The sequence below is a fragment of the Pelodiscus sinensis genome, chromosome 3 (assembly GCF_049634645.1).
Source record: "Pelodiscus sinensis isolate JC-2024 chromosome 3, ASM4963464v1, whole genome shotgun sequence".
Lineage (NCBI taxonomy): Eukaryota > Metazoa > Chordata > Testudines > Trionychidae > Pelodiscus > Pelodiscus sinensis.
This window is the reverse complement of record NC_134713.1, coordinates 82,897,367-82,920,629: the sequence shown is the minus strand read 5'-3', so window position 1 is coordinate 82,920,629 and position 23,263 is coordinate 82,897,367. Positions and strand designations below refer to the sequence as shown.

General features: G+C 40.3%; 1 protein-coding gene across 5 annotated transcripts in view; it reads right to left on the bottom strand.

Annotated features, from left to right (window-relative positions):
• NT5DC1 (5'-nucleotidase domain containing 1) overlaps positions 1-23,263 on the bottom strand; it is a 267,029-nt gene that overhangs the window by 69,292 nt on the left and 174,474 nt on the right. For all 5 annotated transcript variants that reach the window (XM_075924007.1, XM_075924008.1, XM_075924009.1 and 2 more), the window contains 2 exons: positions 23,034-23,202; positions 792-887 (listed from right to left, as the gene is read on the bottom strand). In XM_075924007.1, coding sequence (XP_075780122.1) covers positions 792-887; positions 23,034-23,202 — 265 coding nt within the window. The remainder of the gene's footprint in view (positions 1-791; positions 888-23,033; positions 23,203-23,263) is intronic.

Below are 23,263 nucleotides of genomic sequence, written 5' to 3'. Positions count from 1 at the left end.
GGGCTAATGCTAAGTGGTTGTTTAACTGTAGTGTCCATGTTCAGAAGTGGGCTGGAGATCGGGATCTAGGATGCAGGGAGGTGGGAGGGTCCTAGAGCTTGGGCTGCAGCCTGTGCCTGAACATCTAAACCTCAATTGAACAGATCCTTGGCTTGAGCCCCAGATCCAGAGCCAGCTGGCAAAGGATAGACACAGATATCTAATTGCAAGGTAGACATGCCCTAAGTGACTTAAGAGACTCATTCAATGGGAGTTAGGCTAAGTGCCTAAATCACTTTAAAAATAGCATAGGTTCCTAAGTCATGTAGGCACCTAACACTGTCAGAGCAACACCTAAATACCGTTACAAATTGGGTCCTTAGTCTCTCTGTGCCTCAATTCCCCATCTGTAAAATGGGGATAATAGCACTGCCCTCGCTCACAGAGGTGTCCTCAGCTTTCTCAGGAATTTTGCAACAGTGGCGACTGCAGTGACCTTAAATAGGGACTACAGACAGTGCTGTTCAGCGTGGTGTGAATTTAGAATGTAATTTGGGATGAATTTGTTTCAGTGCACTCTGACTGGTATCTGGGAAAGAAGACGTACAGATAAATCTTCCCTGCTTCTCTGTGCCAGTGGTGCTACAGTAAAACACAACTCTGCAGGTGGGTCCATTTTTTAATTCATCACTTGATTTTATGGAGCATTGCATAGTATTTTCACCAATTAGCTTCTGATGGTAGTTAGTTAAGGACTACAAGGGCATGTAACAAAAAGAGGGATATGATCTATTTTGTAGTCACTGGCTCACCATTTGATAGTAGTACCTTTGGAGGTGTCGGATAGTAACCAGCAGTTTCCGAGCTATTTGAGGAAAATCGGGTAAATTTATAATCCAGCGGTAAATCTGAAAGAAAGAAACATACCACATTCTGATTAGTTACACAACCCCTATCACATCCAAAAAAAGGAGCCTGTGATAAATAGCAGTACTTTTTTTTCCTTAAATCCGGTGTGCTCATTTGTATTAGAACTGAATCAAACAGAATCACAACATGTTTGTTTGATGTCCTCAGCCACCCTACACACAGGCACTAAGGAGTTTATCTAAATTCAGTTTGATAGTGATGCTTTGTTCCTTGATTACTGTGCTAATCTACAGTCTCAAGAATGCTGAAAATTATTTTAAAACCAAACCAAACCAAACACTTTTTGAATGCTTTTGCAGTACTTATGATTTAGGAGCAATTATAAATTCATGCTCAAAATCACCCCTCCTCTGCCTTATTTTGACAATCAGAGCTTCATAAAGTTACCATTTCAAAATAAGCAAGAAGTTGTGAAGTCCGTTTTTGTTTCACAGATAGTGTGAAATTCTCAAAAAGCACTCAAACTTAGACAGAGGTACACAGAGGTTTTAGGGGCCCCAGATCTCTGCCCTCCAGACAGCTGGGAGCAATACCTGTTTCTACCTCTCTTGGAGCTCTGGCCCTTCTGTTGGCGGGAGTCATATCTCTGATCCCTCTTCTACTTTCTAACATTTAGGAGGCCCTCTCAACAGGGCAAGTCAAGGCAAATTGCCCTTTTTCTCCTGCTCTGTATCGCTCTCCCCTTTCTACCCAACAGCTGCCTTGACTTTAGACATTCTTTCAGTCTGATTTAGCAAAACTTTCATTTTGTATCATTGATTCTTAGGAATTGGCACTTCTAATCAGGCAGGGCTTAAGCACCAGTTGTAGTGTATGAAGAATTTTGTGTAAAGGAAAATCTCTCTCTAGTTTGCAAAAGCTCTCTTTTGTACCTCTCTCTTTTGCAGTTTAAACCTACTGCTAGTTAAGCCTCTATCCATGCTGTTCATATTTATTAAAAACAGAAAAATAAACAGGAAAGTGTACCAATATCACTTCTATTAACAACAAAATGGTGCTTTCCTACCATTCAAAATAATAATAAAAAAACCAACCTGAATTTTAGCTCTTTAGCATATTGGCTAATAAAGAAAGGAGTTACCAGTTAAGCTTATCTCTCTACAGTTGAGTTACAAGATCAACAAGTCTTATTTTGGAGTGTGGTGAGGAGGGTAGAGTTTTTAATCTAAATTTTAGATGATCTGCTTCTGTGAAACACAAACACAAATTCTCAGCAGACAAAAAGGAGCTCAGCTCTGACTCATAAACCATCTATAAACAGACAGAGGCAGCATTCAGAGCTATAGCTGTAAAGTTATACCTGACTATAGCTAAAATTAACACATTAGTATTTTGCTATTTTGATGCATTAATAAAATCTTATTATATATAGATATGATTTTATTAGTTTTGTTGCATTAATTTATAATTATTTTATATTACATATGATTTTATTAATAGTTTATTAATAGTTTTTAGAATGGATCAAAATAGTAAGATATATGTGTTAATATAGCAAAATAATAATACGTATAAAACATAGCAGAAAATTATAGTTATATACCCCACAAAAGAGTAAATGAATGCAGATATTGATTGGATGTGACACAGAGCTGTTTTAACTGATGTCTAGAAAGGTACATTTTTTATAAATATTTTACTGAAGAATAATAAACTGATCAGAGATCTTTATTGCACAGGTACCGCAAAATTCAGATTTTGAATTATATCAGAGTTCCAGTTAAATTGTATAAAGAACAAAAACCAATTATAGAAACTAGAGAATGATAAAAGCAGTAACAGAGGGAGAAAGGAAATTAAGGAGAATAGGTAAATCAGAAAAGAAATAGGTTTTAAGATACGAATGGGTGTAATTAAACTATATTATTAAGAGCATCTTTGTTGTTTTGATGGAACAGTCAAGATGGGACAAGATACCTCAGTCAAGTTTTTCTGCAGAAAGGGTAAAGTAATTACAGTAACAGTAGATATTAAATGCATTTTGTGCCTTTAATTATAAAGGAATGCTTTGTCAAGGATTAAATATTTAGGCCCAACTGTTCTCTTAATTTGCAATATGTGTTATACCAACCCTCCACACTGCCTGACACTGCCAACAACCCTGCTGGAAGGGAGAATTCTTACACATTTCAACAACCTGTTGCTTGTTGAATCAGAGCATTCACAGGGGAAGATGTGCATCTTCCAAATATGCAGACAAAAACAAATCGGTGACCTCTTGTTTGGGTGGGGGAGGGAGTTCCAGGGGGTGGATGGGATACTTCCTGTGTTCCAGTCTTTTTTAGACAGGGTGATAGAATTGCTTTTAATTTCCAGGCTCAGGCTTAGGCTTAGGCTCAATTCCAATTCAGGTATTTAATTCTGTCTTTCTGAGTTCTCCCTACAGACGTGTATAACGGTGCTCATTTCCTACCCCTAAGAGGGTTGCTCTGCCATATATTTACTTTTTGTGTATATAATGGATCACATCAGAAACTGTTTGTTCTGTCACCTCGGCTGTCTTTAACATGGACAGTCAATATATCAGTCAACTAATTATTGAGATAATCATTCACTATGGTGTCCTTTCCCTCCATCCCCTTCTCCTCTCCACTCTTCATTTACTATTTTTTTAAAAGTTTGCCTTCATTTTCATTCACCTGTTTTCCACCTAGCTGTGAAACTACCCTCGTAACATGGCTTCATAACCCAAGAGGTTGCTCTATGCTGACTGTCAAGCCGTATCATAGGCCTGGACACAGCTGCTATTTATTTTTCCCAGTTCCATTGAATCACAGAAATGTAGGACTGGAAGATACCTCAGTAGGTTAACTAGTCCAGGCCTCTGCACTGAGGCAGGGCTAAGTATTATCTAGACTGTCACCGATAGATGTTTATTTAACCTGCTCTTAAAAACCTCCAGTGACTGAGATTCCATAACCTCTGTAGGCAATTTGTTTTAGTGTTTCATTACTCTCACGCTAAGGAAGTTTTTCCTGATGTCTAATCCAAATCTCCCTTGCTGCAATTTAAGTCCATTACTTCTTTTCCTGTCCTCAGTGTACAAGGAGAACAGTTTATCACTTTCTTCTTTATAACAATCTTTTACATACTCAAAGACTGTTATTATGACCCTAGCTCAGTCTTCTCTTCTCCAGATCATGGATGGTGGATGAACCCCCCCAACCTTGTCCCTTCTGCCCAAGTCCCTGTGGGAACCAAGCCCCTTCCCACCAGAGGGGCAGACATCCTATCCCCCCTTCCTGTGCAAGACATCCCACAACACAAGGACAGGCCTCCCACCCCTCAGATGAGCCTCCCCAGCCCCAGACCAGGGGGAAGGCAGGAAACACAAGACCACAGCCTCCTTCTCCCTGTCTCCGGAGCATGGGGAGGTGGCAGGAAACACACAGCCACAGCCTCCCTGGCCCCTGAGTATGGGGAGGGAGGGTGGTGTATGATCCTAGCCTTTCTGGATCTTGAGCAAGCAGAGGGTGGGTGGCACATGGTCCCAACCTCCTCTGCCTTGGAGCACAGAGAGGGAGGGCAGTGTGTGATCCCAGCCTCATTGGCTATGGAGCACAGGCATCTCTAGTCTCACGCCTTGGAACACAGACAGGGCACAATGCCCTAGCATCCCCAGATTCTCCACAGCTGAAGCCTGGGGGGCAGCCTCAGAGCCACTCCGAAGCTAGAGGCCTTCTAGGGGTGCAGTGTGCATAGGAGTGGGCTGGCAGTTTGGGAAATCAATGCCTTCCCCTGCCTCTTATAACTGCCACCCACGCTCCAGACTAAACATGTGTATGTGCCTAGATTAAATTCTAAACATTTGCACGTGCATGTGGTCAAAACTTTCAAATTGGGGTGCCTAAAGTAAGGCTCTTATGTCCATATTTTGGTTTCTAAATATAAATGTTCTAAATGTCAATGATAATGAGTTTCTGCAGCTTCCACTGGCTTCAATGGGATTTGTAGAAACTTAGCAATTCTGTAAAAAAGACCATATTTATATTTAGGTGCCTAACTGTGAAATTTTAGGAGCTCTACTTCAGGCAGTCAGGTTTAAACATTTTGACCAAAATTTAATTTATAGTAAAAAGAATAAAACAAGAAACAAAATAAACAGTTGCAAGTGAATGCCCATATAAACCAGAGAGACTACAATCGGATACACATATGAATAAATAAATAATGAAATAAGGCCCTGATACTAGCACCCTACACTTCAACTCCTTCTCTTGTCAAATAACTCAGATGGAAGCGAGTTGTTTGTTTTTTGGTAGACTTGGCTATTCCAGACCTCAAGAAGGAATAAATTCTAGCATCAAGGGGCCTTGTGCAATAATTGAGTCCACACATTGAAGCTAATTGTGAGCTCAATTGTGAAAAGTGAGTTAAAGTTAATAAAATGTCACAATAATCCATAATAATGAATGTTAAGAAAAGATGTAAAAGGGAGACAAAAAGACTAGGTTAATAAAAAAAAAGGCCTACTGATATTATTCAAGGAGTGTGTTAAACTCATGCCTTGTCAACAAGAGAAGTTTGGGACCAGAAATCAGTGACCCAAAATCTGTGTGTCAGAAATTATGCCTAACTGATGGAAAAAACAATATCATCCTACTCGTCACTCATTTTGGGATGCTTAAAAAGAGTCTGCTGAGAAAATAAGGACAGTGGGTGGCAGAGCAAAAGGGTTCTTTGGCTGACTGAAAGACAAGAGAAGAGCAAGACTCATCAGCTTGGCTGCTACCTCAAACTTCTTCTGGGATCCCGGACCTTCACTGTTATAACCCTGAAAGATGTCCTGACCAGACTGGGTCAGAGAGAGGGGACCAGAGGACACTGCCACCTCCACTGGCTAAATCCCAAACATCACCTGGAATGTGAAACTTTGTCTCTGTACCATTCCTGCCGCATGTTCTACTTCTTCCTCATCTTATTTCTTATTTTTTCCCTGTCCCTCTCCTTGTCTTTTAATAGAAGTCTGGATTAGACTGCCAAGACTGCATATTTTGCAGCACTGCTGAAAGCTTGAGATCAGAAAGGCAGTGAAATGCAATGCCTTTTAGATCAATGCTGGTACAAGTTTGCCAGATGTGAGTGTGTAATAAGACCATGTACTGTGCCTGAGTTTTTCTAGGCTTCACATGAAAGTCAACACTAGACACAGAAGCTGCATATTCTATCTTTACTATTCTTTTCTTTTCAATTATGCATGCGTGGATTTTGTCTGGTCTTTTAGGAAACAGGACTGGACTTTAACAACAGCAACAATTATACCTCCAGCCCATGTCATCTAACTTCTCTTTTCCACAAAAGGACAGATATTGCCATCTTTCATGCTATTATAGAGACTGTCAAATATGGAGGGGGGAGGAACAGAGGGAAGTTCTAAAAACTCACTACAGCTACAAAGAACAGGTATAAGGGGTGCTGCTGAATGAAAGCTTTACTTTATACTTTACATTTCAATTATTTATCCGTATTATTAATATCTTGAATAAAATATAAAATAATGTTTAACTGTGTCTTTGCCATGGCACTAAGCAAGCTGAGGTCTTTGTTAGCTGGAAGACAGGATACTGGATTAGATAGTTCTTTGGTGTGGTCCAGTATGGCCTTTTTTATATTCTGTATGCCAACCCCCAAACCTTTCTGAATCCTGTATCAGGCTGGATGGTAACTGAGTTAAATTAATACACCTTTGATGCTTGAGGTCCATATATTTGCTCTAAATTAATACACCAGGCTTCCCTCAGAAGACTCTGTCCACAGCCCCACTGATGTACACTAATGGGGCTCAATTTTAAAGGCCCTTACCAATCATAAAAGAGCCAATACTAAACAGGACAAAACCAGCTCTCAAATCCACAGGTAACTGTTGGAAAGAACACACACTGAGAAAATCAGAGAGAATGAAAATGAAAGCAAAACATAACACACATTGCAGTAAAAATATAGCAGAGAGAATAGGAGGAGAAGGACAACTACTATGAATGAATCATACAGGGTATGTCTACACTGCATGCTTATTTTGAAATAAGCTATTCCGGAATAGTTATTCCAAAATAGCTTATTTCAAAATAGCACATTTACCCTGCAGGGAAGCCTCAAAATTAGTCCGAGGCAAGCTTTCCTAATGTAGACGTGCTGTCTTGATTCAGAGCCCCAGGAGGCACTGAGAAGGAATAACTTAGAAAGGCCCTGGTGAGGGTCTATTTCAAAATAGCAGCAGTGGAGCATCTACACATGCCTTATTGTGATTTAGTGTTTTACAATGTGAAATCTATTTTTTTTCTCTAAGGAACAGATTTCTCCATAGCTTCAGCACTGAGAGTGAATCTTTTTACATATTGCCCTGCCAACATGTCTCATCTCTGCCCTGATATATAGGCATTGTACACAGAAAAAGACCTATTCACTATCCAATTAATCTCTTTACTACTGCAGTCCAGCATGTGCTGTGTCACATTTTGTAGTTTTGAAGTTTCCAAGTAATAGACTGTCTACGTCTGTCCTTGGAAGGCTATGCTATAACATAGATACAGTATATCTATCATCATAAGTTTTTCCAGATACTCAATGATTTTTGATAAAACCAGACCAGTATACATTTGTAATTTTTCATCCTTGGCGGTGTTTACACCTTTTAGGCAAAAGAGAGAGAGAGAGAGAGAGGGAGAGAGACTGATTCTCTCTTGGCCTACTTACACATACTTCACTTTTTAAAAATAGTTTTATCTCCATAAATCAGTCTTCTCCATTTCCCATTACCATTTGCTCTCCTCTAAACTCTCTCCGCTCCTTAATAAATATCTTTCTTGTCATGTCTCTAAAACCAAATGCAGAATTTGAGGTCTTGTAATACCAAGATCATACTGACAGCGGTTATTATTATATCACCGTGTGCCATGACATCATGGGCTCATGTGCAAAGGACAAAATTTCAGTGGACTTTTTTGTAGCTATCTCATACTGCACACAGGTCTGTTACCATCTCAACATTTTTCTCTCATTGAGTATATATGTTTCAGATTCTGTTCCCAACATTTGAATTGGTTGTGATTTTTTTCAATTAAAACTGATTTTGTAATTTTTTTGTGCTAATGTTTCCAATTTTTCTATGTTCCATTGCATCAGGTCTGTTTCCTGACTGGTGTATGCAACTCTTTCAGCTTAGCATTATTTGAGAATTCCATTAGCGTGCTGCTTATTCATTTTATTAATGAAGATATCAAATAAGACCAAACCTAGCACTAATCCCTATAGTATCCCAGATGCCTGCCCTACAATGAAATGTCTCATTACCTTTGCTTGTTGTCTTTGTTTGTCCCAGGCAATTTTACCAAAAATCAACAAAAGTGCTGCTATTTACTTCAACAGGCATTTAGTTTCCAACCCATATGCTGCTATTGATATCCAGAGCAACTGTTATTTATTTTTGAACAAGATTTCACAGGAGACAGTATAATATATTTTACTACAATCTAAATCTATTACATCAAGTGGATTTCTTTGGTCTATGAATTTTGCCTATTAAAAAAACCATAATCTCTCTCTCTCTCCCCGCCCCCCCATTTATTGTACATTTATAGATGTCAAACATATTTTCATAGTCTACCAGGCTTGTCTGATGAGATGTCCATTGTTCGTGTAGCCATTACCCTCTAGAAATCTACTGATTTTTCTCATATTATTGTTTCAATTATTTTACAAAAGGAAAAAGTATCACATAAGGAATGGTAGCAGCCACAGTGACTTAATTCCTATATTGATTTATTATTTAAAATCTGTACTACTACTGCATTATGGAAGTGACAGACAGGAAATTTGGCTTCAGTTTCTGACACCCACCCACCTACCCACTTGCAGGATGGCACTGGAAAAAATCACAACGTGCCTGTCTCTCAGCTTCTTGGTGAGGTTAATGGTCAGTAGAAATAGATCCTGCAGAGACTACTTTTTGTCCTTTCAGCACAGACTGCTCAATGATGCAAGTTAGTGCCAATGGTGGTTTGTGTGATGTGATCCAGGAATTGGACTACAATTTGCTTTCATTTTATTGATTATCCAGAAGAAGGCTGAGGTAACAGACTCCTCTTTGGGCTCATCATGTTTGCTTAAGTGGGAAAAGGGGGTACATTACTGGGCAAAACAACAGAAGATATTTTATCATGACTCTATGGGTGCATCTACACTACATGGAAGATCAACGCTGCTACAGATGATCTTCTGGGATTTGATTTAGTGGTAGAGTATAGATCCACTAAATCAAACTCAAAGGGCATCCCTGTCGGCGTCAATATTCTTACTTCTCACGAGAAGTAAGGGAAGCCGATGGGAGCATTTGCTCTCATCGACCTGCTGTTGTGTAGACAGGGATTTAAGATACATCGACTCCAGCTACGCAATTTAGGCCTCTATGTGTCTCTTGTTTATTCCCAAATCAGCTGTTGTAAGTGCAATGTGCAAATGAACGGTAAGAACACTGTTTACTCTGTAAGTGACCTTAGCAACTCAATCATTACCATGAACCAACAACATTTTGGCAGGATTCACAATTTTTAAGGCAAACTCTGATAACCTCGTCAGACTTCCTGAATGACACGTCACAGAATTTCACCCCTTCATTTCCGCATTCCCGTTCTTAGTTTACTTAGAGAAAACAGAATATCATAGTAACAGTGCTGTGAACGCCATGGTAACGATAAAGTTTTGAATGGTAACCACTCTAAGTGCAATTTAGCTTATTAAGATGTAATAGTTCATTACAGTGCCTAGGCTTTGCTGCTAACATATTTTAGATGATGCCAGTGGATACCACCTTTATTAAGAGGTTGATAGTGATCTCTGACTCCTTATCAGTAGCTGTGTGCAGCTAGTACATCTTACAAACCATCTAGCTCAGAGTCACAGGCTGTTTATTTTGTTTTAACAATATTTCATGGGGTTGTAGCTACATGCCCACAGAAAAAGAAGAAGTATCAATCTGAGTAATCAGTAAAGATTCAACTAAATGCATGGAAGACAATTATAACCTAATCTAGATAGAAGGCTTGCTTGGGCAAATTTAAGTATTAAGTCTAAATCTCTTCTAAGATTTCCCTGGAACAACCTTGTATATTAAACAAATATAATTTTAAATAAGGTCTGCAGATGGGAAGGTTTTTCCAATTAAAAACACAGTCCAAGACAAAACCAGGCTTCTTTTGAAATATATGGAAGAAAGTTATGAATCATTTTGCACTATTTTTTCAAAGCCAACATTTTTTAACCCTGAGATTACAGTAGTGTGCCTGTTCTTACAGGGAAGGAGAAAACAGAACTCCCTTCTTCCCTTTTCTGAGGTAAATGGCCTTCCAGTCAACAGGACAAACAAAACTCTTACGACATTACATAGTCAACAGCTGGGGGAATTTGTAACACAGTCCAAAAATATCCTCCACATTATTACACATAAATCTTCCTCAACTATACAGATATTCTAATGTACCCTCTATGGATTTTTATTGTGTAAAACTAACACCACTCTAACTTACACAGGATATTATTAACTGAGGAAATCACTCAGGAAGGCCTCAGAAAGGTGTTATGGACCGGGTGGGGTCTGGGCACCGCTGAGGGCATCCGCTCAGGGCAAATTGCTCAAAAACCAGGCTCCTTACAGCCCCAGACTGGAGGCCCTTCCCAAGTAGCCCACTAAACAGTCACACGAGCACTTCAGCTGCCAATCCAGCCAGCAGGAAGCCTCACGAGCAAAACCCCTCAGACACTCCAGCTCTCCCGGTGCCACAATCAGCCCCAGGCCTAACACAGAGGTGAGGGGTTATAGAACCCAATCTCACCTACCTCAAACGGGTTCTTCCGGTCCCAAGAAACCAGCCACAGTTCCCAGTCAATTTACACTTTGGATTTTACCCACAAGAACACGCTGAGCCAATCCTTTGGAATCTAAAATCTAAAGATTTATTAATAAAAGGAAGAAAAGCATGAGAGTAAGGTTGTTAAGGAGAATACACTACATGCATCAATCACTAAGTTCTTGATGCAGGCTCTGAGCAGAGATGTTACAAACTGCTATCTTAAAAGTCTCTGGTGTAAATCCTATGTCAGGATGGGCCAACGATTCTTCCCGGCTCACTGTTCCTTGCAAGGCTGCATCTGGAATCAGTAACAGAATTGAAGGCAAGATCCAGTCCACCTCGTGGCATTTTATATCCATCCCTGGTATCTTCCAAGCTGGAGCAGGTCACATGGCCCAGTGACCTATCCCTGTGTCCCAAGTCAGCAGTCATCAGATACTGACTGGTTTGCAGGTCCCAGACACATTCCTCAGGTGTGTATTGGCCTCTCTGACAGCCTTGTCCCTGGAGCCTTGCTAATTAGCATAGTCACTGACTGAACATTCCTGGCCCATTGCTCTGCCTCAGAGAATCTTCCAGCATCAACACAGAGTACATATTTATAACTCCACATACAGATATCACACAAGTACATGAATAGCACACATAAAATCAGTAGAACATAAGCTTTCATTTGACATCTCACATGGCCCCCTTTGTACAGACTTTGGGGCAACCACCTACCCCTTGGGTGCAGCAGTGACCTGTCTGATCCCCTTAACATCCAGTAATATGACAAAATGCTGAAGAGTGGCAACCATCTGCCCATACCACAGAATTTTATCTCCAGCTGATATTATTATACAGATGGGGACAAATACTCTATCTATCAGATGACATAAACTGTCATAGCTCTAATGAAGCTACTAAGGTTTGTACCAGCTGATAAGCAGTCCCATATAGTGCCATCTTTTCTTAGATTTAAAAGTTGTTGAAGAAAACTGTGGAAAATATTCTATTTCTAAGTGAAAATGAGCTTGAAGACAAAAGAAGTAAACAGTGTTGCTGGGAAAAGAGCTCACATGCCTAGCTGAACTGTCACTGCAGAATGAGGGAATTTCTAAATGATCTACTGGGAGCCGTATGCAGTGTTGCTGTAGCTGTGTGGGTCCCAGAATATTAGAGAAACAAGGTGGGCGAGATAATATCTTTTACTGCATCAATAAAAACAGGTCCAATGAAAACCTCACCAACCTTCTTTCTCTACCAGAAGTTGTCTTTTTACATGTAAAATATAACATGGATGGGTCTTTTTAAACATCAAAGTTCTTCTCTTCCATGAATTACAGAAGCTACTTCTGTTTCATAACATTCAAAAGCGAGCATGTTACATGCACTCAAAGATCTGTCCGTAGCACTCTAGTCAGAAGCCCTGAGCCTCAGGTGCCAGATCCAGGCAAGCCAGGGACCACATCTAGACCCCAGGCCTTAGTTTCCCCACCCCTGATTTAAGCTACAATAATCCATTCCCCATGTAGCTCATAAAGGAAGAGTTTGGCCAAGGACTATGACAACCTATGACAACTCCCTTTGCAAGGGGGAGAGACAATAGCTCTGTACTAAGAGGAGCAAGCTACTGAGCAGCTTCCAAGGGAAATGAGGGGGGCACGCTGCCCAGGGTAGGGAGGGTTGGGGCACCAAAATGCAGGTTTGTCTAGGGTGCCATTTTCCTTAAGGGCCAACCGTGTATGCAAGAGTGTGGAACCCTGTGCCTCATGGGCCAGATCCGGTGTGTGGGGGAGAAGCAGCACAGTGCCACGTGCTCAGCTGCTCATGCTTCCCCTGGTTGGGGGAATGCGGTGCTGGAAACTGCTCGTGAGAGAGTTTCCCCACTGCTCCATTGGCCAGACTGTGAAGAACTTCAAAAAGATCTCACAAAACTAAGTGATTGGGCAACAAAATGGCAAATGAAGTTTAATGTGGATAAATGTAAAGTAATGCACGTTGGAAAAAATAACCCCAACTATACATATAGTACGATGGGGGCTAATTTTGCTACAACAAATCAGGAAAGAGATCTTGGAGTTATCATGGATAGTTCTCTGAAAACGTCCACACAGTGTGCTGTGGCGGTCAAAAAGGCAAATAGAATGCTGGGAATTATTAAAAAAGAGATAGAAAATAAGACACAGAATATCTTACTGCCCCTGAATAAAACGCTCAGATCTTGAGTACTGTGTACAGATGTGGTCTCCTCACTTCAAAAAAGATATTTTGGCCTTGGAAAGGGTTCAGAAAAGGGCAACTAAAATGAATAAGGGGTTTGGAACAGGTCCCATATGAAGAGAGGCTAAAGCGAATGGGACTTTTCAGTTTGGAAAAGAGGAGAGTGAGGGGGGATATGATAGAAGTATATAAAATCATGAGTGGTGTGGAGAGGGTGAATAAAGAAAAGTTATTCTTTAATTCCCATAATATAAGGACTAGAGGACACCAAATGAAATGAATGGGTAGCAGGTTTAAAACTAATAAAAGAAAGTTCTTCTTCACACAGCGCATGGTCAACCTGTGGAACTCCTTGCCAGAGGAGGCTGTGAAGGCTAGAACTATAACAGAGTTTAAAGAGAAGCTAGATAAATTCATGGAGGTTAGGTCCATAAAAGGCTATTAGCCAGGGGGTAGGAATGGTGTCCCTGGCCTCTGTTTGTCAGTCGCTGGAGATGGATGGCACGAGACAAATCGCTTGATCATTGTCTTTGGTCCACCCCCACCGGGTCACTAGGTGCTGGCCACTGTCGATAGACAGGCTACTGGGCTAGATGGACCTTTGGTCTGACCCAGTACGGCCATTCTTATGTTCTTGTATGTTTGTATGTTCTTATCAACGGCTATTGTTGTTTCACACACACACAGCCACACCGGTATATATGCATATATATATATAAATGCACATTATGTATATGAAAAATAATGGTTCCTTATGATAACTCGGGTGGTTAACCATAGATTTCCATAGGACGGCTTCTTTTTACTTCTGGATACTTGAGTACAATTAAGATGCGATACTTTTGTACTTTTGCTCAAGTAGTTTTCCAGAGGATACTTTGACTTTTACATAGTAACATTATTTTCAAAGTAGCAGTACTTTCTGGGGTAGTTTATCTGATTATGAGCTAGCAGCAGAAAGTTAGAATTGCATGGGAGTGCAGTCAAGTGGCAGGAGATTAACCAAGCCTGGCAAAAATGCAATCTATTTATCAGCCAAGACAGAATGTCTTTAGCATTCAAAGCACCCTGAGTGAGTCCAGTCTCAACATGACACCATGTTTTGGTTTGAGTGTACCTTTTGACATGTAATGCAATATATAACCAAATAGCTGGTCCACCAGGAACATTCTCCGTCTCCTTCCAGCTAACTCAAATTCAGTAAAAAAGAGGATGTTTGTTTAATGCTGCCGTGGCCATTAACTGGAATATCGTGACCAGTTCTTAGTGCCACATTTTAGGAAAGATGTGGGCAAACTGAAGAAAATTCAGAAAAGATCAACAAAAATGATTAAAGGTCAGAAAACATGACCAGTCAGAGTGATTAACCACTGGAATAAATTGCCTAGGGAGACTGAGGAATCTCTATCATTAAAGATTTTTAAGAGCAAGTTAGACAAATACCTATCAGGGAAGTTCTAGATTCTAGAAGGTGCTTGGAACCTGCCATGAGTGCAGAGAATTGGACTGATGACCTCTCAAGTTTCCTTCCAGCAATCTGATTCTATGATTGTATGATTCTACAATTAACTCTTTCTCCACCTTCTGAGATGTGCAGCAGAGGATTTGTAAGATGAATTGTTGTCTTGGAAACCTTGATAATATGAAAGAAAGTCTGTCTATTTAGGGATGGTTTGCATGAAAGTTTCCCACTAACATCCACTTCACATGGCCAATAAATTCTTCAACAAAATTTCATATTAAAAAAATTGGGACCCACCCAAAATATTCACGATTATATCCCTTTTTCATCCAGTTCTACTTTGTATATAGTTTTGAAAGGCTGACTACTTACAGCACAAATCAGCTATGACTATGAAATGGTTCAGATTTTTGTTAATAATTTCTTTTGCACATCTCCTATGAACAAGGTGGTCTAAAAATGCAGGATTTTCCAGGACATTTACTTGAAAATGGATCATTTACTTTCACTGTCTTGGAAATAACTTCAGGTTCTGGAGCTACAGAGACATAATCTATGGGTCATACCTTATGCTAGAATTTACAGTTGTCTCTGATTCATTAATCATTTGTCTTTATGGTTTTTTTGTCCTGCAAATAGCTGAGTTCGTCCTGCTCTCAGGATTTAGTTGGATTTCCATTCAGTTTTGAGGCAGAGGCAGGTTAATGGAGAGAATTTTTCAGTATTTTTTTTGGGGGGGAGGATATAGGAAATACTAATGGAAAGAGCAACTGAAATTAACTAAAATTACAAACAAATCAAGAACAATGAGTCATAAGAAAATAATAAAATGATATTCTCTTAATGATCTTTATGATAAAAAATGTGGTAAGACGTAAATTCCTTTAAAACCTTGCACTTTTTATTTTTATCTGGCTTTAAATGCTTGCACAAATTAGCCTATGGAACTGTCTTATAGGGTTTTAATGGCACACATGAAAAACTCAACTGTAGGCATTAAGGCAGTGTCTGAGCATCGAGAGAGGGGGAAAGAATGAAGCTAAAAGTTTTAAACCTATGGCCACATCCACACTTGGAAGGCTTTGCAGGTACACTGCACTGTCATAGTATTCCTAGTAAGGCTTCAACTCATACCAACAAAACTGTGTTTTTGTTAATATAGATTATTAGAATGGAACAAACTGCACTTTCCCCTCACTCTCTAAAAAAGGGTAACAGCCAGCAACGTTCCTGAATTAATGGAGAGGGGGAGGGACCTGCACCCTGCCCTCCTAAAGGAAGCAAGGAGGTGGGAGGCTCGGGGTATGGGCTGTTCTGGATGGTGGGGGGGGGGAAAGAGCGGATGATCCCAGACAGTCCCTTTTTGTCACCTGCCTTGTGAGTCTGTCTTTTTTCTGTATGGTTGCATGTGTCCCCATATGCATTGGGTAAACTTTGTCCTGCTATATCAAATACCAGAAATGGATGAAGATGAAGAAACTTCAGACAATCTATAAACTGCAAATAGGATGCTGTGCAGAGGCAGACTGACAGTCAACTTCTGCTTAGGGGCCAGAGCACAGGTATTTATGAATTAATGCCCAGAGGGCTTATGGGAAAGGACTAGAGGACCATAACATCTCGATTGCTGTGACTGCCTGAGCCTGTATATTTTTATTTCGGTTACCTCAAAGTAGTAATACATGGTAACAGATACTTTGAGTTCTTCCCTTTAGTTCAGGGAGTATGGGCTGCCTTGCTTTGTGGCACTGAAAGAGGCTGAGTATGTTTGAATCTGAGCATGTTAAGGGAAAAACCAGTGGCTGAGCATAGAGTTATCTTCACTGCAGATTTAACTAATAGAGAGGAAGGCTCTGTGAGCAGTAGTTGGGTCCCTGCAGGGGAGCTGCTGATTGATTCTTATTCACTGATTGGGGTAGGTGTGGTTCATTAATGCTACCTTGGATATAAGGGAAATAGGAGTAGACAGCTAGGGCTGGGACTGAGAAACCATAAAGCATGAAATCCTAGATAAGAGCCATGGCTGGGAGAAGGTCTGTGCTAAAACTGATGAGCTATCTTGTTAATCAAGGTAAGGCGGGGGGAGGGGAAGAGAGGGGGAAGGAGTGTGGCAGCATCAATCTACAATATGTACATTCTACAGTAGGACAGGGTAACGATTCTAATCATTCCAAGTAATATTTTAGGACACTGGGAAAAACAATTTTCCAAGTCTGGTTAAAGGCATATTCCTGATATGCCCGATCCCATAGCTCTGAATCCAGTCAGGTCACAATTTCAGCCTGAAAATGAAATCATACTGCCTGAGTTGAAGGATAACATAGAGGAAATGACTAAGTAATTCTCCCTCCTTAATGAGTTGCCCATGTGTTTGCCCCTTTAATCTTTTAGAGGTGGCTGTGCTTTGACACGTCACAGTGCAGAAGATTACAGGAACATTTCTGTCAGTCATTGGTGAGGAAATAATCTTTAGGGTTCTGCATGATTTGACAAGACCATTAGTGGCACAAGTCAATACATCTATATGGGGCCAAAAGGGTTTAATAAATCATAATACAAACAATAGGAAAGCTACTGTTTTTCTTCAAAGTAATTGTCAAAGAATCATATCAAATAGGTCAAAAATTTTCTTTACTAAAAAGACCCAAAGACTTTTTCTATGCCAGATTTAATTTACATTTGCTTTAATAAAAAAAGTTTATTGTGGTTTTCAGCATTATTTTGCAGCTGAGGAAACAAAGTTACTTTGTTTTAAACAGTAATTTGCAATGTTGACACTCTTTATATTTCTCAAATCAAGACAACAACTAGATTCCTGCCAATTTAGAACCTCTACATCACAACCTATGTTCTTCATTTTAGATACACACAAACAATGCTTCAGAGCAAGATATTGGCAATATATTCAAAACATACATCCTCTTTCCAGCAATTTCTCTTGGTGTCAATTTATCCACTTTAGGAAAACTCCCACAGAGACACCAGAAATTGGAAATGATCCTGCTCACTAAGTATATCAGGCAGTTTATTTGAAAAAATATTCAGCTGAGTCTCACTAATTTGTACTAATGACTGAGATACACATCAGATTGATTTTGCTAATGAATAAGTAATTTATTTATTTAAGTATTTTTAAGATCCTTAACATTGTAGAATCTGAGTGAGTAGAGGCTTGTAACACCTCTGAAATTCAGGAAAAACTCCCAAAAATTTCAATGGATCACAAGTGAAAAAATTTAATTGAAAAAAAATTAGGCTTCTTCATAATATGCACTTTTGTTTATTTGTTTGACAACTGCAGTTTAGTCTTAATTATTTATAATAAACTACTGTGTATACTGATAAATACATTGCAAAATACCTGGTGAAATTAATTACTTCTTAGCATCCTGAGATCTCTCTAAAGTACTCAGATATTAAATTTTGCTGACAGAAGGATAATGGGACAGTTATTTTTTGGTGCAAAATATAGAACATGTAGATGTAGGAGGTACAATCTAAAATAGTTCAGGGGGGACACTGAGATTAGGATTGCCAGGTGTCCGGTTTTCACCCGGACTCTCCGTTATTTGGGTCCCCCGTCCGGTAAAAAAAAAAGAAAATACCAGACATGTATTTCCTATTTCCTTTGGACGGAAACTCAGCAAGGACAATTTTCCCCTGCCGCGTCTGGCGGGGGTGGGAGAGTGAGGAGTGCAGGGCCATTTAAAGGCACAGCACTTTTTTTTTCTCAGCAACTTTGATCTCCCCCTTTTTTTTTCCTCAACGGATTTTTTCCCCAGTGGTTTTTTTTGGGGAAGGGGGAAGTGGTGTTCGGTATTTTTTGTTAAACCATCTGGCAACTCTAGCTGAGATCAATTAAGCCAAATCACTTGAAGCCAGATGATGCACCATAACTCACAATTCCAGCACTTATGTGTATCAAATTGACAACCGTTGGTGGAATAACAACACTAAACTGGTTGGCTACGTCTACACTGGCCCCTTTTCCGGAAGGGGCATGTAAATTTCATGAGTCGTCGTAGGGAAATCCGCGGGGGATTTAAATATCCCCCGCGGCATTTAAATAAAAATGTCCGCCGCTTTTTTCCGGCTTTTAAAAAAGCCGGAAAAGAGCGTCTACACTGGCCCCAATCCTCCGGAAAAAGCGCCCTTTTCCGGAGGCTCTTATTCCTACTTCATTTCACGAGGAGTAATGATAGTTCGAACTAGGAAGCCTAGTTCGAACTACCTAGTTCGTGCCCCGTGTAGCCACGTGGCATGGGGTTCGAACGAGCGGGGATTTAAAAATGGCGGCGCCCCGCTTATGCAAATGAAGCCCGGGAAATTCAAATCCCGGGCTTCATTTGCAATTGCGGTATGCCTACATTACCCTCCTATTTCGAATTAGGAGGGTAGTGTAGACATACCCTGTCAGAGATACTGAGATTTTAAATGAAAATAAGGATTGTGAAATGTAAATAAACATGATCAGTTTTTTAACAGAAAGATATGAGTACAGTTATTATAAAATGTGAATATAGATGAAGCGAAACTCTTTTTGAAGGAGACATAATGACATCATCAGAAAGATGTCACCAGACTATTTTCTTCAGCACTCATTTTACCCGTTAAAACATAGAACAATTAGCTTTATATTTTGACTGTATGGGATAAAGCAACACCTCTCAGAGCAACACCTACTTTAAAAGATCATTCCTATAAACGCTCTTTCATAAATGGCTATTACCTCTTTTGCTAACTGCATACTGTAAATATGTAGAATCATTAGGATATAATTCTTAAAAGGCACAGTAGAGCTGGTCAAAAGCTGAAAATGTATTTTGACAAGAAAAACTTGAAATTTCAAAGTTGCTTGTGGCTTCAAAGTTTTCAAAACAGACCCCATATTTTGTTTTTTAATTTTTTCATGGTCTTCCCAATTATTTTAAAAATTAAAAATGAGAAAAGCTTTACCCTGTGACGTCATTCTCTGGATTTTCTTGAACATGTCAGTCAGATATTTGTTTTTAAATAATAATGTCCTTTAGGCATGGCCAATATGTTTGTGACAGGACAAGACCAAGCATACTAGACACTTACAATACCCCAATGGAAAAAGAAAGTGCTCCAGAGCACATCAACCTCATAGAGCTGGTTGTGAACATTGTCTAGCTAGTTATTCCAAAACAAATGCAGCAGAGCCAGAACTTACAATCTCTGCCAAAAAATCAAGGCTAGGCCAGCCAAGACAAAGAAGACTTAAATAGCTTACCCTAAAGTCAGTCAGATAAGCACAGCAGTGGGGTCAGGACCACCCCAACATCAAAGCGTGAATGGACCTATTACAAGCTCTCTCTGACGAAGAGTATAAAGCTCTTATACAATTCTACTTACCTTTTACTATACAGTCCACCGTTACAAGTTTAAAAATGTTGGTTCTGATCTGTCCCTTAGCTCATTTGCATGGGCTACATCTTAGCCTCCAGAGTCATCATTCTACTAACATTTATCACATAGACGGAATGCTCTATGACACACAAGTCTTCCTCCCCACCTGGTCAGGATCCAGATACAGTAATTCCTCATCTAACACTGTAGATGTGTTTCAGAAAATGATCGTGTTAAGTAAAAAAGTGTTATGCGGGGTCAATTTTCCCATTGAAAATAATGGAAAAGGTGGGGGTTGCATTTCAAGCGGTGGTGTCTGTTGGGACCGGGACATAAGGTTGGGGGAGAAAGGGGACTGGATTACAGCAGGGAGGGAAGGTGTTTGGCTCTAGGGAAGGGAAGGGAAGGGAAGGGAAGGAAAGAGAAGGGAAGGGAAGGGAAGGGAAAGGAAGAGAAGGAAAGGGAAGGGAAGGGGGATTGGGTTGGGAGTATGCTCCTGTGACGGGTCTGCCGGGATCCGCACTGCGTCCGGCGAGGGGGGGGTCACTGGGGAATGGCGTAGTGAGCAGCGAAGCCTCCTCCACTTTGCAAGGAGACGGGGGAAGCCCTGCGTAGCCGCCGGCGACGGGCCAGCTGGGGAAACCCAGCCTCCAGCCTGCAAGCGGGGGCGGAGGAGAGGGGGCAAGGCGTCCAGTGAGGGGGAGTTGGCAGGGAATGGTGCGGTGAGCAGCGAACCCTCCGCCGCTTGCAGGGAGGTGAGGGAAGCCCCGCACAGCTGCTGGCAACGGGCCGGCTGGGGAAATCGTGTTATTCCAGGGATGGTTGTGTAATTCAAAAAACATTCCCTAAAAAAAAATCGTGCTATCACAAAAACGTGTTAAGCAGGCACGTGTTAAATGAGGAATTACTGTACAGTGAAGAACCCTCCACGATGGGTTGTCCCCTCCACGGTGCTGACAATGTACAGCTCATGAAGGAATAGGAGAGGGAGAGTCAGGGTGCAATGCACTGCCCTCTAAGGCCTCCAAAGCAGCCTTAATTTTTATGATAGAAATGTAGCCGTGTTAGTCTGGGGTAGCTGAAGCAAAATGCAGGACAATGTAGCACTTTAAAGACTAACAAGATGGTTTATTAGATGATGAGCTTTCGTGGGCCAGACCCACTTCCTCAGATCAGGAAGTGGGTCTGGCCCACGAAAGCTCATCATCTAATAAACCATCTTGTTAGACTTTAAAGTGCTACATTGTCCTGCATTAATTTTTGTGCTTTCCCATTTCAGATGCTGGGGGACATCTCCCTTCCAAGGAGTCCATAGACTTTGTCATCTCAGGAAAAAGAGCTATGTTTTCAGGGAACTGAAGGAGGGGGAAGTAGGCCCAAAAAAGGGCCAACCTCATGCAGGTTTTGCCTGGATCCAGGCATCCAAAGGTAGAAATGCTCTACCCACCAGAATGAATCGGGGAAAACTCTGCAAGGGGAACTTCATGGAGGCTTCCTTTCCCTGAGTTTTTTTTCTTGGATAGAAGTAAATGGGCCATTTATACTTGGAATGGCAGAAATTTTGTCATGCAGCAAAGAACAGAATATGACCAAGTTACATTGTATTAAGCTAATTGTTTTGCAATATTCTTATAACGTAGTTGCATAATCAGAATATGGTGGCACAGTCTTTAGCAGGTTCCTACATATTATTGCCCTGGGTAAACATGAGCAGTAGTTCAGTCTGTGTGCTTGCAATGGCTATAGAATTAACTTTGGCAACTCAGGAATTCTCTCTCAGAAAGACTAGTTATTCTTTCATTTTATGCATGAAATAGACTTAACACTGATGCATATGGCTGGTAAATGGAATTAATTATAACACTCACTCCATAACTTTTGTACTCCTTTAAGAAACAGCATGGAAACTGGAGAGGTCAGACTGGGGCTGGTAATGAAAACAGAACCCTTCAATGTGACTAACAGGTCATCAACTTTTGGAATCCAGCCTACGTCTACTGTGAATACAAAGTTATTCATATAAGATACTGTTTGGTTGACAACGTGAAATGAGTTAGAGGTCTCAGTCCAGGGTCTGTTAGGAATGTGATAATGTCCACCAACTGGTGCCCTTGTTGGCAGTCTCTACAGAAAGACAGCTGGCTGCATGAATATAGACTCTGAACTAGCCTCTCATCTCTAGATAGGCAGCCTTTTTAGGTCAGGGTTAAAGGATATTGCCACTGCTTATAATGGGCCTGTTTTGCAGATAAAGAGAAGATTATATTCAGGCAATGTAATAATACACCTTTCAAAACCACTAAATCTTGAAAAGCTGACCTGTATTCTCAGAGAGTCTCGGGTGAAACTGATAACTGCATAGACAAAATACCATCAAAAAGACTAAGTGAACTGATTCAAAAAAGTTAAAACCAATGTTAACAAATATTTTTAGCTTTTTTGCAAGGCTAACTTAGCCTGGGCATATATTTCCTAGTTTTGTTCTGTTCTAAGGGTATGTATGTCTATACTTGCTCCCTATCTCGAGATAGGGATGCAAATGTAGTGTACCTAAATTGCTAACGAAGCACGGGATTTAAATATCCTGACCTTAATTAGCATAATCGCGTCCGGCTGCCATTTTGAAATCACGTTATTGCGAAATAAAACGCCCCGTGTAGCAGCATTATTTCGAGAGAAAACCCTTCTCTCGAAATAACTGTTAAACCTCATTGTATGAGGAATAAAAGTTATTTCGAGAGAAGAGTTTCCTCTCGAAATAACGCAGCTACATGGGACGATTTTGGTTCGTAATAACGCGATTTCAAAATGGCGGTCGGACACAATTATGCTAATTAAGCATGGGATATTTTAAATCCTGCACTTGGTTAGCAATTTCGGTACACTCCATTTGCATCCCTATCTCGATATAAGGAGCAAGTGTAGACATACCCTAAGAGTTGAATTAGCAAAATTCTGTGAGAAAGACTAGGCAAAAACAAAGAAGTAGCAGAAATCCTGTGGTAAAATTTCCATCTCTTTTGTCAGACCAAAAGGAAGCAGATAAATATTTGAATATGAAAACCCTACCCAGTTTAGCCTACAAGTTTTATGAGAATAAGCATCAAAATAATTAACAGTGACTGGCCATTTACAGTAGAATGCTATCAGGAAAAAGTGATTCTCTCACGGTAGTAGCTATCAGGTGAAAGCACTATTTCTTGTCACTTTGCATAGTCAGTAATAAAACGTGTCTTCCTTACCTGCTATTGCTTCAATACTTGGAATTGCAATAGTGCTATAAGCACTAATACATTTGCAAGACCATGTGTGTGTTAGAGTTTCCTCTGCACTTTCCAATCCTGAGATTTTATCCGTAAAGAAAGAGTCCCATTGTTTAGACAGAGAATAAGGAGCTTTTGGGTGATGTACCTGAAATAAAATAAATACATAAATTAGAAACCCCAACACAAACCCAATCATTGTAATTAGC